Source organism: Calidris pugnax, unplaced genomic scaffold, assembly GCF_001431845.1.
Source record: "Calidris pugnax isolate Ruff unplaced genomic scaffold, ASM143184v1 scaffold24, whole genome shotgun sequence".
In the NCBI taxonomy this organism is placed as follows: domain Eukaryota; kingdom Metazoa; phylum Chordata; class Aves; order Charadriiformes; family Scolopacidae; genus Calidris; species Calidris pugnax.
This window is the reverse complement of record NW_015090922.1, coordinates 17,938,623-17,955,988: the sequence shown is the minus strand read 5'-3', so window position 1 is coordinate 17,955,988 and position 17,366 is coordinate 17,938,623. Positions and strand designations below refer to the sequence as shown.

Genomic DNA, 17,366 nt, shown 5'->3' with positions numbered 1-17,366 from the left:
CTTAGCAAGGGGACTGATTTGCCTTATTTCTGTTCTTCCCCTGAACTCCCTAAGGGTGTAACCAAGTGGTAATTTGGCTTGTTCTGTTTGGAGCAGTTTGTGGCTGTTTAAAGGACTGACTGGCTGTTGCCCTTGGGAAATAATTCCCTGTGTTTGTTACTTGAAAGATTTCATATAACATTTTTCAGATGTTATCCCACCTAACAACAGATAAAGAATATTCTGCACTTTGCACGTAAAGCATACCTTTAAATCTTACCATGAAGTTAGTAGACAAAGGGACAAGCTATAAACAGATGGGACTTAAAAGAAAAAACATCTATAAATGGGTGTTTATAGTGTTCTTTTCTAGATGCATTATTTTCTGAATGTTAACAATTTCTAGATTCTAAACTAGCCTATTTTTTTTCTGCCTCATTTTTCAGCTTCATTATACTAGCATTGTAAGTAATTTACCTTAGATTTTGTTGCAAGGTTGTTTTCCTCATTATCATCCACTTTAAGATACAAAGATACTCAGAATAATGTCAAGACTTTGATTTTGCTCATACTTTTTATCCTTAAAGCTCAATGAATCCTTTTGAAGGGAAAGTGTTGGGGAGGTAATGGATGTCTCATTTTTTGTTGGCTTTAATATAGGTTCTGTTTTAATTGTTTATATGACTGACTTGTTTAACATTTGGTAATACTGCCCTTGCGGGAACTTGTAGTAATGCTGTCGTTATTGCTCAAGTTTATCCATTGATTGACCTACAAAGTAAAATTTGGAACTGCTTATTCAACTCTGGGTCTTTTATGGGAATTATGCTGATACAACACACGATAAAGTATGATAAGAGAAATTATGTTTCCTGAGTATTGAAACAAGTATAATTCTTCTCTGTAGTTATTCAGCGTGGATAATAACTTTTGTTGCACATCTGCATTTTAGGCTCAGCAGCTGTTATCTGCTTGCATAGAAAAAGTAGATGTTTCTAGCACAGAGGGATATGACTTATTCATCACACAACTGAAGGATGGTTTAAAAAATACCTCACATGAAACAGCAGCAAATCATAAAGTTGCAAAGGTAAAAATTTGTCTCTGTACTGTCTAATGTGGATTCCCAAGTCTAATTTGCTTGGCTACTATTATTGAAGCATACAAAATGCTTGACTTAGTGTGGTGGATTTTGTTTGAAGAGAATGGAGTGTGCTATGTGTTGCTTAGTTCCTCTGTGTGAAGTTGCACTTTTTAAGAGGACTAACAAGGTTAGCTTCTTGCTGATAAACCCAAACCCAAAACCCAACTGGGCTTAAAATCTGATGTCACTGACTTGCCTTGGATTATGTCCATGCTGTTTTGTGTGTCTGTTCTTGTATTAGTTCTTGAAATCAAGAGAGGGTGCAAGATGTGCTTTTGCTTTTGACGCTTTTGTGATCTATTTGTTGTTTAGATGTTAAAATTTTAAAATATAAACTAGGCACTTTTTTTCTTAATTTAGTGGGCAACGGTTATGTTCCACCTTCCTCATCATGTTTTGAAGTCTGTCGCCAGTGCCATTGTAAATGAACTCAAGAAGATAAATCAAAATATTGCTGCCTTACCTGTAGCATCCTCTGTGATGGATAGGTTATCTTACCTCTTACCCAGCGCACGACCAGAACTTGGTGTGGGACCTGGTCGATCTGTGGACAGGTATATTAAGACAAAATAAGTGATGAATTTGACTCCCTTAGTTGTATCAGAATAAGCTCTTGGATAACTTTATTTGCCAAAGGAATTAGTCCTATTCTGTATTTCCTTCCTCTTACACATACTGATCTCGCCCAAGTGAGAGACCTTTGTAACTTCTCTGTAATTGGTAATGATAATTTTAAGTATAAGTTGTAGATAACTATCTGGGGTATGTCTAATGATTCCTAAAGCATTTAAAGTATATAATGAATAGTTTACTTTTTTAATTCTAAAAGGCAGTTTTGAGTAATGTAGAATTTTTTGCCTTTCTAGGTCTTTGATGTACAGTGAAGCTAACAGACGGGAGACATTCACTTCATGGCCTCATGTGGGTTATAGGTGGGCACAGCCAGATCCTATGGCTCAAGCTGGGTTCTATCACCAGGTAAAAGGTTTAGTTGTTTTTAGTATTTGTTCCCTAGGTGAAGGTTTGGGGAGCAGGGAAAAAACTCTGTTTTGTATTTTTTGTTTAAATTAAATGGATTCCTTCAATCATACAAAACCCTTAATGAAAAAGTTTGTCATTAAGCTATTAGGCTTTTTTTTTTTTTTTTTTTTTTTTAAGTTTCAGATTTTTTTCTGTGCCTTGTGGTTGCTTCTCTTTTTTGTACAGATCACAGAAAATACTGTTCTGAACTTCAGCATGTAAAACACTTTTAAGTATCAAATTGATCCAAGTTGAACAACAGTGAAGTTGATTGTTACGTACAGTCTCTCTCTCTCCTTGTTAGATTGTTCAGTAAATATCCTTTTTATATTATCAGTAAAGCAAAATAAGCAGTAAGCTTCACATTGGAGTCCTCTAACTGTACTTTCCTAGTGAGACTTAAACTGTAATGTAACAAAGAATGGTCCTAGATCACATTACTAAATTATTAAGCTTAGTGAATAAATGCAACCTCAACATTTTACTCCACAACTTTTTCATATTTTATTTTTTCATTCTTTGAGATTATTTCTATTATAAAAAATATTCACGGTATGGATTTACATAACAATGGCTAGGCAGTACATATCATTTGACATCAATATTATCTGTCTTATGTCAACTGCAAAGCCTGATAGGTGCAAGTGGATAAAGTGTTTGGAGGATTTCTTAAGCTTGTTCAGGAGAAGAAATTCAGGGAATGTTACAGGATACAGAAATACAGGAATGTTACAATTGCATCTACATATCCCCAAGCATATCTCAGAAACTTGAAATGTTTTCATGAAAATGCTAAATTTTGACAGAATGGAAATATGTATTTTTTCACTTCACCTAGTAACAACTATTCTTTGCAGAGGAGAGATATAGAATGCTTTTATGTTCCAGCAGATTGAAGGTGTAATAGGAAATTTGTCTAACCCGTGTTTTTCCAAGCGTGCAGATATACAGTTATTTTGTTGAGGTTCTAAGTTTTTTGAATCTTGTGAACTTTTTCCAAGGGAAAAAAAAAGTCTTAGCAGTTATGCTGAATTCTGTGTTTGTGGTTTTTATCCAGTGCCTTGTACAAGTGTTGGTTCTGAATCTTGTATATATTAATGTGGTGTGTCTTTTTTTAATGTGAAATACTATCACTTTATAGTATGCAATTTGCAGTGCTTTGTTACGCCACTAGAAGAAGGAGAGATAGGGTTTTGTAGTACACAGCAATGTAAATTTCAAGTGTTTCTTTGTATTTTTATAGCCTGCTTCATCAGGAGATGACAGAGCCATGTGCTTTACCTGTAGTGTGTGTTTGGTGTGCTGGGAGCCTACAGATGAACCTTGGTAAGTTTGGTGATGTTTGGAGTAGACTTAATTTTGTATTGAAGAGGTTGGAAATCTTTGGATGACAAAGGTCAACATTGTCCAATGGGATTTCCACTTGAGTGTAGGGAGTGTCACTGACAAGTATGATTCCATGGGACAAATCACAAAATAATTCCCTGTGCTATGTCAAACTTTTGTGTAATACTAAACCCAAGAAATTGTATCTGGGTTTACTTCTTAATTTGGATTTGCTATTTAATTTCAAATTCTTCTGTGGCAAAGATGGCAGCCACCATTTCTTTACAACGATCTAAACTCAATCTTCTGTATGACTGGACTAGAACACATCTTTTTTAGAGTTCTTAAACCGCAATGGCCACGCAGTGCATATTTGCCATTCATGTGAAGTTGCAAAATCCATTACTAGTTGCCTGACTCAGCTAAAATTGTGCATAGTAACAAAAATGCAGAACCTTATATTGATTTTAAAAAAAGTTCTCAGCATAGTTTTTGTCTTGATTATTTGGTGTTTATAATCGTCACTTGAACACATCAGATTTCTGACTTGTTGGAAGCTTTCCCTTGTAATATTATCTTCATAATCCTTGTCTCTCCCTCTTTCTTGTTAGTTTCCATACATTTGTGCTAGTGTAATTGCTCTGTGTCTGCCTTAGCTATATATTGAGATTAAAAGGGTTTTTTTTCAGGGTTCTTAGTTACTGTGTCATTGAGAACTGTGTTCCATTTTGATTGTTTTAAGTGTGGATGTAGAACTGAAGACAGGTAATTGCTTCATTTTATTAAGGTTACTTATAATAGTATCATAACATTGGAATTCTAATGTACACTCTGTAGATTTTAATCTGTGCTTTTCTTCATGAAGACTACTGCCTATAGAACAATTATTTTTTTAATGGACTAATAATATTAAGAGCACCGTGTGTAGATTCCTCCATTTGCATATGAATTATCTGTTAAGTGATCAAAGGCTTTAATACAGTCTGCTGTTGAGAAACAGCAGGGAAAGGTGCGTTAGTACCTTCAGAACTTTCTTGTATGGTTGACTGCAGTACAGTTCAAACAGTTCAGTTTCAGCTTCATTTCAAGGGCTGAGTTTGTATATGATGTATATATTTTTCACAGTAAGAAATCAATGTTTGCTATGTTTGTTTTTAATATGAAAAGGTCTGAACATGAGAGACATTCCCCAAACTGCCCGTTTGTCAAGGGTGAGCACACTCAGAATGTACCTCTTTCAGTCACACTGGCAACAAGTCCAGCACAGTTTCCCTGCACAGATGGCACTGACAGAATAGCCTGCTTTGGATCTGGAAGTTGCCCTCATTTTCTAGCTGCTGCAACAAAACGAGGAAAGATCTGTATATGGGATGTTTCCAAACTTATGAAGGTATACAATATAAACCACCAGCTTTTATTACCTATTTACTGATTAAGCATATCTTGATTTAAACCAAAGACCTCTTCTGTTTTTTGTTGTTTCTCAGGTCCACTTAAAATTTGAGATCAATGCATATGATCCAGCTATTGTGCAGCAACTTATGTTATCAGGAGAACAGAGCTCAGGGGTTGACTCAAGGAGACCAACACTAGCATGGCTAGAAGATTCGTCTAGCTGCTCAGATATACCAAAATTAGAAGGAGACAGGTATGCCAACCTACAAAATTAGAAATATGAAATGCTGCTGTGTAAGTGGTAAATGCCATTTAGCTGTGCTTTGTGAAACATAAGGTTGGTAAGATATTTTTTTTTCCATGGAGATATTTTTCTAATCACTGTGTTTCTCTACACAGTTCAACACTTCTAAAACAATAATTTAAGTGTCCGTCTTTAAACCCAGTTCTATTTTATTCCTGCTGTTGCAGTTTTTATACTCCACTAACAGAGAGATACCAGATCTCATTGCTGCCCTGTGCTGATGTTCCAGAGGCAGAGAAAAAAGAGAAAGGAATACAAGTTTTGGAACAGCTTTTCATTTTAGTTATGGATTATGCGCTTCAGGTTTTGAAAGTAAAGGCTACTCTAAAACTTCTGGAACATGCTTTTTGCTGATGGCTTCTCTGTAATTTCTGGTTATGTCATTCTGAAAATTAATTATATGGGTGGCTAGGAATTGCTATCATTTTGTACCTTTAGCACATGCATAGAGGCTCTATAAACAATTAGGCAGTCCTGTCGCAAGCTTTTAGATAAGCTAGAGGGTATACCAGTGCTTAGAAAGTCTCATGTGAGAAAAAGCAACATTCTTTCATTTATGCTTCTTACAATCTATTACTGGAAACTATTTTCTCATAGTACCAAAATTCAAACAAAAGAGTGAATAATTGTTGGAAAAATCAGCACAAAAGGTGATTGGGGAGCTTTGGTAGTTTTCTGAATGTTTCTTCTTAAACTTCAGCATCATGGAAAGTAACAGTACTGCTACATGCACAGGAAAGGAAGTCTTCGGGTTTGAGCTTGGACTGCAGAGCAAATAGGAAGGTTGCTGTTGTGACAAGAGCCTGTAGAAGTGTGGGCAGCATCAGAGTGTGGGGCTTAACACCTGCTGGGGCCTAAGCATCTACTGTAGCTTTAGGGCTATAAACTCCTTGAGAGTTAAAGAATTAAGCAAATTTTAAGAGCTGATTAAAGGATAATACAATCATACTGTTAAGATTCGTCTGGTAGTGTTTTTAAAACCAACACACTGTTCAAACGCTATTTCTGTACTTGTTACAAAGTTGCCTTGGTAAAATTGAAGACCAGTCTGGCAACTGCACCTTTCAGAGGCTGTTCTGAGTGAGGGACTTTGAAGAAGGTCTCATCAGTTCTTAGAGATTTTGTTTGGTTTTGTTTTCCTTGGAAAGATTTCTGAGAACTGGCTTTCATTTTAATTCCATTTATGTCTGAATTGTTGGGAATACAATATTAGAATGAGGCAAACAGAAAGCTTGCCTGCTGGTTCGATGACAAAGGAAAAAAATCTATATGTTGTTAGTGTCCGTAACAAACTCATCAGTGGATGTACAGTGGTGACTCAAAGAAATACCAGGTTATAATTTACATTGTATTTTTCACTAAATTATTTTTTCAATTTAATTGAAAACAAGAATGCAGCTACAGTGTACGTGGTATCATTCATGCATTATTTTTTTCCAGTGATGACCTACTGGAGGATTCAGACAGCGAAGAGCATTCCAGATCAGAATCCGTGACAGGTAGGTTATATCTGATCCATGTAACAGTTTAGAGGTCAGGAGGGAAATTGTTCTTCTCAGGCTTTTAAAAAAGCCCCATCAAAAGCAAAGGATATTATATTCACTGTATTAGAAAAAAAGAAGAAAGATTGACCTTGAAAATAATGCCAATAGTTAAGTCAGTGTTTGTGTGGTGGAGAGATTACATACAGGGGAAAAGAAAAATCCTACTTTGTTGGTTAATAAATGTCTTATTTGACAACATGCATTGCTTATCTTGCTGTCAATAAAACACACAAACCAAGTTAAAAGACTTTACTTAGAACAACAACAAATTACAGCTGTACAAAAACCTTTAAATTCAGGGGATTGCCAGATAGAGTTCCTGCATCTTGACTGTTTCCCTGTGGCTATGCACTTCGATAGAGCATTTCTCTTCCTGAGTAAAGTCTTCATATGGAAGCAGAACAGTGCTGTGCCTGGTGTTCCTGTGCCAATTTCTTAGAGGCTGAATCAGAAATTTTGATGGGAGAGAGGATTACATGCTTATTTTCCATAATCCGGTTTACATCTTTGAATAAGGATCAGCAAGTGGGGGGAAAAAAGGAAGTGTGCATGTGCATATGCAAAGATGTTTTTTTTTCACAAGAGTATTAACACAAATTGTACTTTGTTGTTTGTGCTTTAAGTCACCTCTTCATCTGGGCTTGTACAGTATCCTTTCTAATATTTTAAATCTTTACATTACTTAGTTGAACTACTATCATTCATTGTTATTCTTGCAGTACTGTTTAATTTGATCAGGCTCTTTTAAGTTTTTATTGGGTTTTGTTCTATAGTAGGTTGAAGTTCTTTCTATTAGATGGTCTGTTGCATGTTGGGAAGTATCAAGTTTTAGAGTGAAATGACATGTTTTTTCAACTAAGATTGGAGAATGAATTGGTAGAATTGCAGATATTTGATGGTACTGGATTGTCTAGGAAGGAAGGGGAATAATATAGGGCAGAACATGAATAGTATTGATGAGATTAGTTGGATTTCAATATGGTGGTCTAACCAAGTAGAATGATTGGTGGAAAGATAATGCTGTTTACTGGGAGGCTTGTTACAAAGACTAATGTCTTGTTATCTTTACTTTTGCTCTTGTTGATAAAATTAAGAGAACTATTAGTCTGTGAAAGGAATGTCTCTGGGCCTCTTTTATTGTTTCTTGACTATCAAATCTTGAATATACAGAATGTTTTAACATACCAAAACGGTAGAGCAGTGACTTTTTGCTTAATCTTAAGTCCATAATGTATGCAATATGATTCCTTTTTTGGACATATATTAATTTCAACATTTTTGTTTTAAAGGGCATACATCGCAAAAAGAATCTATGGAAGTCAGCCTGGATATAACAGCTCTCAGTGTTCTTCAGCAACCTGAAAAGCTTCAGTGGGAAATTGTTGCAAATGTTCTGGAAGACACGGTTAAGGATCTAGAAGAACTTGGGGCAAACCCCTGTTTGGCCAACTGTAAGAGTGAAAAGATGAAGGAAAAACATCTAGAACAGCACAACATTCCCTTTCCTTGTTTATTAGCTGGAGGTCTATTAACATACAAATCACCTGCTACCTCTCCTGTTAGCAGTAACTCTCAGAGGTCACTGGATGGCTTAACTAGGACTCGAGGTGAGAGTGTCTCGGAACAGGGATCAACTGACAATGAATCCTGCACTAACTCAGAACTGAATTCCCCTCTGGTAAGGAGGACTTTACCCGTATTGCTGCTATACAGCATTAAGGAGTCTGATGAAAAAGCAGGAAAACTCTTTTCACAGATGAACAATATTATGAGTAAAAGTATACACGATGATGGTTTCACAGTTCCACAGATCATTGAAATGGAGCTGGACAGTCAGGAACAGTTGCTGTTACAGGATCCCCCTGTGACTTACATCCAGCAGTTTGCAGATGCTGCAGCCAACCTAACTTCTCCGGACTCGGACAAGTGGAGCTCTATGGTTCCCAAGCCTGGGACTTTGGTTCAGTGCCTGCGTCTGCCAAAGTTTGCAGAGGAGGAGAACCTGTGTGTAGATTCAATCACTCCTTGTGCAGATGGAGTTCATTTGTTAGTAGGACTGCGGACTTGTCCTGTCGAATCTCTGAGTGCAATAAATCAAGTAGAGGCCTTGAATAATTTAAATAAATTAAACTCGGCACTATGTAATAGAAGGAAGGGAGAACTAGAATCAAGTCTTGCTGTAGTGAATGGCACGAGTATTGATGTAATCCAGCATGAGTCACCAGCAGATGTACCAACTCCTTTAATAATTCAGCCTGAACAGAGAAGTGTTAGTGGTGGATACCTAGTGCTTTATAAGATGAATTATGCCACTAGAATAGTTACTCTAGAGGAGGAACCGGTAAAAATCCAGCATATCAAAGACCCCCAAGACACAATTACCTCAATGATTTTGCTCCCACCAGATATATTGGATAATCGAGAGGATGACTGTGAGGAGCCTGTAGAGGAAATACAATTAACTTCTAAAAATGGCAGTGGGAGAGAGAGAAGATCTGAGATCTCTACTCTTGGGCACCTGGTAATAACTACTCAGGGAGGATATGTAAAAATACTAGATCTTTCGAACTTTGAAATTCTGGCCAAAGTGGAGCCACCTAAAAAAGAGGGCACTGAGGAACCAGATATGTTTGTCTCTGTGATATACTGTTCGGGCACAGACAGATTGTGTGCATGCACCAAAGGTAAGACTTTTCTTAAAATTTTTTTTTTTTAATGTTTCATTTGACTGTATTTGGATTATATTATAGAATATTAGAATCTAAGTTTCAAAATAGTAATAGGCGGTGGGCAGTTTCCTCCATGCACCAATGTCTCATTTATTGTCCTGCACGTGAATGCAGCTCTCTGCTGTGGAAACAGCCTCTCAGAGGGGCTAAACTAGTGGGATGGTTCACACATTTCAAATTATTTTCATTGTCTAAATGTCTTTAGAAGCTTTCAATTTCTGTTCCTTATTTAATATTTCAGTCTCTTCTCCTGGTATAATTTTTCTCACTTTTGAGAAACGAAGTCAAAAAGCCATCATAAATATTTAGGGACCAATGTCCATTAGACATCTGGATTTCAGAGTCTGGTATTACAGTGTGGAGCCTGAGAGTCTTAACTTTATGCCTAAATATGAAGATTTGTAAAGAATTGCTTGATCTTAAATATTTATAATAACTGTACTGCATAAAATTCAGGAATACTAGAATAAAAATAAAATAGCTCAACTCTTAATGTAACTTTTTGATCCTATATCTTATTGTACATTTGAATAACAATGTACAGAGTAAGTTTTGCATACTTTTTATTGCATTGAATCATAATCATCCTTTAAATCTTTCTGCTGTAAGTGGGTAAGATAGCTTATGTACCTGCTAGGCAGCTGAAGATTTTTGGAGTTCTGTTTTTGTTTTTTAAATTATTATTTTATTTTCTTAAATGCAGTTTTCTTAGGCTTGTTTGAAAATCACTTTAAGGTCTTAGCTCCTCTAATATTTACTACCACGTATGAGATGGTTCCTGCAATCTGGTGGCATTAAGAAGATATGTGTTGAAAGTAGAAAAGCTATATTCACTGATGTATTTAACGTTGATCCTTCTGCAAGTCGCTAGAAGACATAAGAAAACAACATAAGTGAAAATGAATATTTGGAACTTAGATGCACTGGAAATGCTTGGATGTTGTTCGAGAATTCTTAAAGAATATAAGCTGAGCAGTGCATTCTTTCCTATTTACTTGCTTGGATGGGGGAAATACACAAAGAGATACTTTAATGTCTGAAAGTTTTGGATGCAGAATAGCTTTTTTTTTTTTTTCCTGCTGCTCCTGCTTGTTGACATATTTTCATTGGTAGATCATATGATTTTTCCCATAGCTGCCTCTGAGATATAATTGAAAAGAAACCTCTGTGTGAATAGGTGTTTCAGGCTTTGAGTGGTTTTCTGTAAAGATGTTTTAGATCTCCATTTGACTTTATCTATCTTTGAGTTATTCTTAGCCCGCTTCAAAACGTTACCTCTTGGTGTCAGCTTCAGGTGCTTCTTTCTTTCTGCAAGGGTTACCTGCAGTTGACCTCTGGGGGCAAGTGTGCAAGTATATTCTTGCTTCCAGTTCTGTTAAGGAAACGTAGTGGACTTCAATGTCTTTGTATTTTGCTTTCTTCTCTTGCCCTTCGCGAAGGTAGACTATACTTCATTTCCCTCTCAGTAGTGCTTTGTGTGTTATCATATGGGAGCTCTAAAGATTTTGTCTTGTGTCATTAATATAAAAGTTTAAATTCTTCTTTTGTAGCATCCAAAATAATCCAAAATTCTTTATTATAAAACTATGCAGTAAGCTGACAGGTATTGTTTTTGAATAGGGTTACAGCTGTAAGGGTGGTCATTTGATGATATTTGAAGCCTGTTTTCTGGTGTTTAAAAGGATCAGATACAGCTTGTTTTGGTTGCGTAAATTTCCAGAGCTACAGTTGTCACCAGCTTCTTTAAATCTCCATTTTCACCTAACCCTATTTCTTTTTTTAAATTACAGTCCTACCAAAAATTACTGAAGAAAACGATCCATAGCATACATTCTGGTAGTTTTTGTTTGGTTTGTTTTGGATTGTTTCCTTGGTTTAGTTGTTTAGCTGTGTTTGCCATTCAGGTAATTTTGTTGAACTTTGCTTTAGAGTGAGGAGTGAGGTGGAAAAATGAGCATATCTGAAATGTACCTTTTTTAATTTAACATAAAGGTGCAAATCTCTGGTTGTTTGGATAGTTTTGAAAATTGTCCACTTGTGTTTCTGGGAGTATTTTTAAAAAAGTCATTAAGAATTGTCAATTTTCTGTCTTTCATTGCTACTGATTTTCTCCCTTGTCAAGTCAGGGAGCTTCAGACACTGAAGTTCCTGAAAGTGAGGTGGTATTTCAGACAAATGCTACAAGAAGTGGAAATGTTCATGATGTGGTGAAGCAGGTGCTTCCCTGCCAGACTGTCTGAGTAGGTGTTAAAATCTGTATGATTTGTTTGAGTGCTTGAGTTCCTTCTAGTGTGTGAAGCATTCCTGGATTGTGAAATTTGCAGTCTAATTCTTTCAGAAATCTAGTTTTTGAATGTCTGTGTTTAGTGAAGGTGTTACAGTAAATCATTTACTTGTTGAGTTCTGTTGAAGATGCTGGTATTTGTCTTTGCGTTACTTCTAGGGAAATATTTCTCAACAGAAAGTCAATTTGATTTTTAAGAAGTGGTTCTTCAGTAGTTCCCTAAATTAATTTAGTTATATTTTCAGTTTAATTATTATTTGGAGGTAGTTTGGGGAAAGGCAGGGGGAAAAAAGTTTTTCTACTTGTTTTCATCATAAGAAAGAAGAACTCCAGTGTCTTTTTATTCTAGCGGTTCTCTTTTCTGTCAATATTGCTTCAGAGCCGACAGAGAAAAAGACCCAGCTCCAACTGAAGTTCCATAATCAGCTGCTTGCACATAGCTATTCCTAGATCATATTGGGTCAGTTCTTTTGGATATTGTCTTTTTTTGAACTAATCTGACTTGGAAGCTGTAAAAGAGACCACGAACACTGAATGTAACCCATTGTGTTTATTTGTATCTTATTGATTGTTTTACACTTTCATTTATAAGCACTTTTTCCTTTAGATGTCTGTTTTGTGATTATGTTTTTTTCAATGTTCTTTCCTGTATACACAGTTCTTCTAGATTCTTCCTCACAGCGTTACATTAAAACAAAAGGTTTTCTGGTCACTCCTCTTTGTTGGAGAAAATGTTTTCTCAGACTGGAGTTTGATATGTTGAAAATTAGTTGTCTATGCTAATTCTTACTGTTGCAAACCTGGCATAACTGGATAGCAGTTTTATACATTTGAGAGTTGGTTCCCCGAAATCTTGTACCTTTCAATTATAACAAATTTCTTGCTCTTGAGTTGTATATAGTGTATTAACTACTCTCTGTAGCTTTTTTCTGGTTTTGTTTGGATATCTTAATTGTCTCTTCCATGTCACTAGGCTTTGTCAGCGTGGCATACTGGTGTATTTGAAGTTCATGAATCAATTTAGTGTTTTCAATTTTCTGCCTTCATAGGCAGTAGAGTCTGAGAGGACTGGGGAGGGGTCGAGTTTTTTCCACATCAGAATTAGTGTTGGAAGTGATGCTAAGAGATCATCTTCAAGTCAGGGTTAATAGCACCCATTCAGAAGTACTGATCAGCCCGTTATCGAAGATCTTCAACATGGAGATTTAGCAGCATCCTCATGAAATGTCTTCTATCGTGTGCTGTCCTTGGATGATGCTTTTTCTTCCTAGTGTATAGCCTTTATCATCTTTGCCAATTGGAGTCATTACTGTCCTTTATGGACATGGCAAAGAGATTACTTCAAAAAAGGAGGAGAAGACAGAGTTTATTTAAGTACTGTCCTTCTCCAACCATTTATTTTCTTAAGCTGAATATCTCCAGTCCTTCTAAACTTTCCTCAGGGACTTTGAAAGAAATTCTTATATTCTGTTAGTGAAACCCACCAGATTCTTAATTCCAAGCAAATTACTGATTTTAAATGCAATTGAGATTTAAATTAACAGTGTTTCTAATGTGTCACCCGTTATTTTCGGGAAATATAATGATGCTGGTTTCCAATTATTCTCCTTTGTGATCACTGAGTACCTCAGTTCCAGCTTTCATATCTTCTTTGTAGTGCAATAGAAGGCATTTATTGCGAAGTGACGGAAGCAGAGAAGTTTTCAGGTAAACTACTAGTTGGGATGGTTGCTACCTGGCTAGAATTAGAAAGCATGAGATGAGCCCCTGTTTCAGCCTAGTGGTGCATACCGTGAGCCAGCAGTAATGCCCCAAAAAATAAGAAAAAATAAAAAGCAATAATGACTTTTGCACAGTTTTTTTTTTCCTGGCACTTGACTGTAGGAACTATGGTGTCTTTGAAAGAAAATTAAGCATGCATCATCAGAAGGTCATCTTTGGATGTTCTAGTAGAACAAATGCCTCCTTTATGATACAGAAGTAAAGCCATCTGCAGGGTTTTGAAAAGCTTGAATAAGCACTAATAATTTTATAGGCTAATACTGTATAACTGAAGTTCATTATAAACTTCTCTACAGAAGGTTTTTAAAAAAATATGAAGAAGTGAGAGACCTCAAATTTATCACAAAATTTTTCTTTAAAAAGTGCTAGAGTCTTTCAGGAATGCAGGGATTGTGACTCTCACTTCCCCTTGTAGTATGAATACAGTGTTAAGGATGTTTTTTGTTGCTGTTAATTAGTGACAGAACCTTAGAAACTTGGTTTGAGAACCAAGGTTTTGTTTCTTTAAAACCAAAGCCTACCCAACCATCTACAGAGTGAGAGAGACCTTAGAATGACTTTCCCTTAAAAAAAAAACTCGCAACTCTCTGAAGTTCTTCAGTGTTTCTCCTGCTGTGAGCCATAAAACTGGCAGATGGTGCAAGTCAGTCTGTTGAACTTCTGTTGCATGAGGGTGTACTTAATTTCCAGGACAGGAGGCTATCTGGTTTTGGTTGTTGAGATCATTCTAATCATTGATCTTTGAGCAGTAAATGGAACGGGAAACAAACTAAGGTTTGGCTGTCAAGGTCTGTTTTTTCTAATGTGTCCCTAATTCTCTTTGGGGAAAACTGCTCATTTGTGAGCTGTTTAATTTTAACAAAATTCATTATATGTGTTATTTGCTATAACTGGCTTTTTTTTCCCCCCCTCCACTCTTGGGATTGACTTGGGATATACTGTTCTGCACTGGGGGTGGGTGGGTTGGTGCTGGTACAGGCTTCTTACTGGGTCAGTGAAAATGGAATCACTGGAACAATGAAAAAGGCCCCACGAACAGCATCATGTTCTAAGGAGATAGCTGTTTTGATAAGGAGAAATATGGTTAGTGAGAGAATCTCATGTCCCTTCAAAGGCTGTGAGCCCTCCTTTCACGTCGCAGCACCCAGACCCTGGGTGGATTTTCCCACAGCACACCACGCAGATCCTGTCTATGGAGAGGTTCTTCCTTTTTGGTCATTTGAGCTATTATTTTCCTCTTTTTGTTCTGTCTTGTTAAAACATTGTTTTATTGAGCTGTTTGTTGTCAGGCCTTTCTTCTTGAGATCCAGAAAAAAACCCATACCAGCTCTCTCAGTGCCTCTCACGTGCTCTCTCTCTGCGTTGCTGTGCCTCCGTCACTCTCTGTTCCGCTCCCCTCATGGTGCAGAACATGTACTTGCTGATTATGCTTTTATCTTGGGTTTTTATTACATATATTATCTGAAGGGTTTTTTTGGTTCAGATTACCTGGATAATACGCTTTACAGCGTTTGCCAGAATGTTAGTAAGGTGCTGAAGGACAGTCTGTAATCAATTTTCAGAAAAACTATGGAAAGACCTACCTAGAATTAGAATTCTGATTAGGATTTTTGTAACTTGTGAAACCATTTACAGCCTTTCCCCTCCTCCCAGCCTTATGTAAAATTGAGCATTCCTTCTCTGTGGCTTCTCTGCAAATGACAGAATTCATCTGTGTATATGTGTAGTGGTGAATAAGGGGCAACTTCCTTGAAGGATTTCAAGCTTCCATCAAAACATTCTGTCCACTGAAAATTTTGGGCTTGCACTTTTGACAACCTGATCAGTTTTGTAATTCCAGGTTTGATGAAATAATGTGAAAAGCCCCTTAGGAGGGTTCAGTGGGGAAATGATTTTTCAATTCTCAAATATTGAACTATAAAAGAAAATTTATGCAACCTGGATAAATGAGACAGTGTAGGCCTTCAGTTGACATAATGGAATATTTTCTGTTTAAAGCATGATTTGGATTATCAAAAGTGTCATTATGGTTATGGCTTTGGGTTTCTTTTGAGGTTTCCTTAGTTAATTACCTTTTAATCCCTCCCCCCTAATATTTTTTTTTTCCTTTGATGCCATTCACAACTGGAGTCAGTATTTTTGTTAGTTCTGTTTTGCATTTACCCTGTAAACATTTGCAGTACTAAAACAAAATGAATATTCCTGCATAATCTTCCTGGTTTCAGGTCCTGCATAATTACTGTCATAACTGCATAGCACTTACACTGCAAGCCTGTCTTGTGAGTTGAGTGTAGCTGTCTGCCTGTCTAAACTTGCTTCTTTTGTTGTTTGTGATGATTTTAGGTGGAGAACTTCATTTCCTTCAGATTGGAGGGACCTGCGATGACATAGATGAAGCTGATATACTTGTAGATGGATCCCTTTCCAAAAGTGTAGAACAGTCATCAGAAGGCACCAAGCCCTTATCTAACCCTTCTAGTCCAGGCATTACAGGTAAATTGCACATGTTTAAAAGTATCAGAAGTAAAAATACTTTTGTAATTTTTGGAAGTTGTGTATACGATGTTTTTGAGTTATTTAATAGCAAGCTGCTTTATACTTTTTTGCTGCCTGAAGTTGGAATTCTGTGGTTACTGTATGTCTATCACTGGTTATGTACAAGCATAACACTTTAGCAGTTACTGATTTTAAAGAAGCCAGCTTCTGCATAACTGTTTTTCCAATCTCTGCATGTTATTTTAAGTGTGGCAGACAGGAAAAAAAACAGGTAATTGTACAGGCACTGAGCTTTCCTCATAGTTTAAATAGGCTTGAGCTCTTTAGTTGGAATTAAAATCATATATTCATTATGTAAAATTTCCTTGAAATTTCTTGTGGAAGCTGTAAAGCTCTGTTCATTAAAACTGTACAAAACATGTATTCAACAGGTTGAATATGTTTTTGCATATGGTGAAATTGATGCTCTCTATAATTCAAGCAGTGCAGATGCTAATGATAAATTAAGCTTATGGTGTGACTCTTTGATTTTTGTTTTTAGTAGTTTGGGTTGAGCTATGCTCAAATTCTTCTGTTATTTGCTGAGCAGTTTCCTTCCTGGAAAGGTTGTCTGCCTTTGGACAGCAAGAAATAATTGTTCCTAATTGCCCAAATTCTATTTTTACCCTAAACATCATATTTAGGTCTTGTCTTTACTGTAGTTCTCATATACCAGTCCTGCCACCAGTCTGCTGCCTTTTGTAGTATTGTGGCCCACTTAGGTAAAATAAGGAGTTAGGTGAAAGAGTTGTTCCTTTTCCTCTTCTACATGACTATAAAATGTGAGGGGCTCCTCCTGCTTGTAAGGGACACCAGTGAGTGTGCAGGTTATGGGAGTTCCTGTGTGGGCCTCTTGAGCTTTTCTCACCCCTCATCTACACTAGAGCATCTTTGATAACTTGCTGCTAAAACCTAAAAGCAAATCTAATTTTGCTTGTTAAGCCTGAGAAAAAATTTAAGTCATGCTGAGGTTTTTGAACTCTATGTGTATGTATGTGTGTGTATGTATGTATATAGTTGTGCTTTGAGTTTTAAAGGGAGTTGTTTATGAGAGCACTGTAAAACTGTTAAGTTTTTCATTTTGTTTTAACCTGCAGTTGTTGAAGATAGAGACACAAAGCACAATTATTTTAGTTGGATTGGCGTTTGAGGGTTCTGGTCATGTCTGTTGGGACAGAAATAGGGATATACTGGGAATAGATGACCTAGTGTATAAAATAAAAGGATAAATAATATAAAGCATGAAGATAATGAAACAATGGAAATAAACCATTCAAGTAGATATGACTGTTTCAGAAAAGTGACGTTAATTTTGTGTGTGGTG

At 36.5% G+C, this 17,366-nt stretch overlaps 1 protein-coding gene across 2 annotated transcripts in view; it reads left to right on the top strand.

Moving 5' to 3' along the window:
- The window catches only part of BIRC6 (baculoviral IAP repeat containing 6), a 157,512-nt gene that overhangs the window by 1,964 nt on the left and 138,182 nt on the right, over window positions 1–17,366 (top strand). The window contains exons 2-10 of one of the 2 annotated variants that reach the window (XM_014950697.1): window positions 932–1,069; window positions 1,484–1,677; window positions 1,990–2,101; window positions 3,387–3,469; window positions 4,637–4,859; window positions 4,957–5,117; window positions 6,609–6,667; window positions 8,002–9,396; window positions 15,851–16,000. In XM_014950697.1, the coding sequence (XP_014806183.1) occupies window positions 1,496–1,677; window positions 1,990–2,101; window positions 3,387–3,469; window positions 4,637–4,859; window positions 4,957–5,117; window positions 6,609–6,667; window positions 8,002–9,396; window positions 15,851–16,000 (2,365 nt within the window). In that variant the 5' untranslated portion in view covers window positions 932–1,069; window positions 1,484–1,495. Of the gene's footprint in view, window positions 1–931; window positions 1,070–1,483; window positions 1,678–1,989; window positions 2,102–3,386; window positions 3,470–4,636; window positions 4,860–4,956; window positions 5,118–6,608; window positions 6,668–8,001; window positions 9,397–15,850; window positions 16,001–17,366 lie in introns of those variants that run through there. The other variant, XM_014950698.1, reaches the window with a different exon arrangement.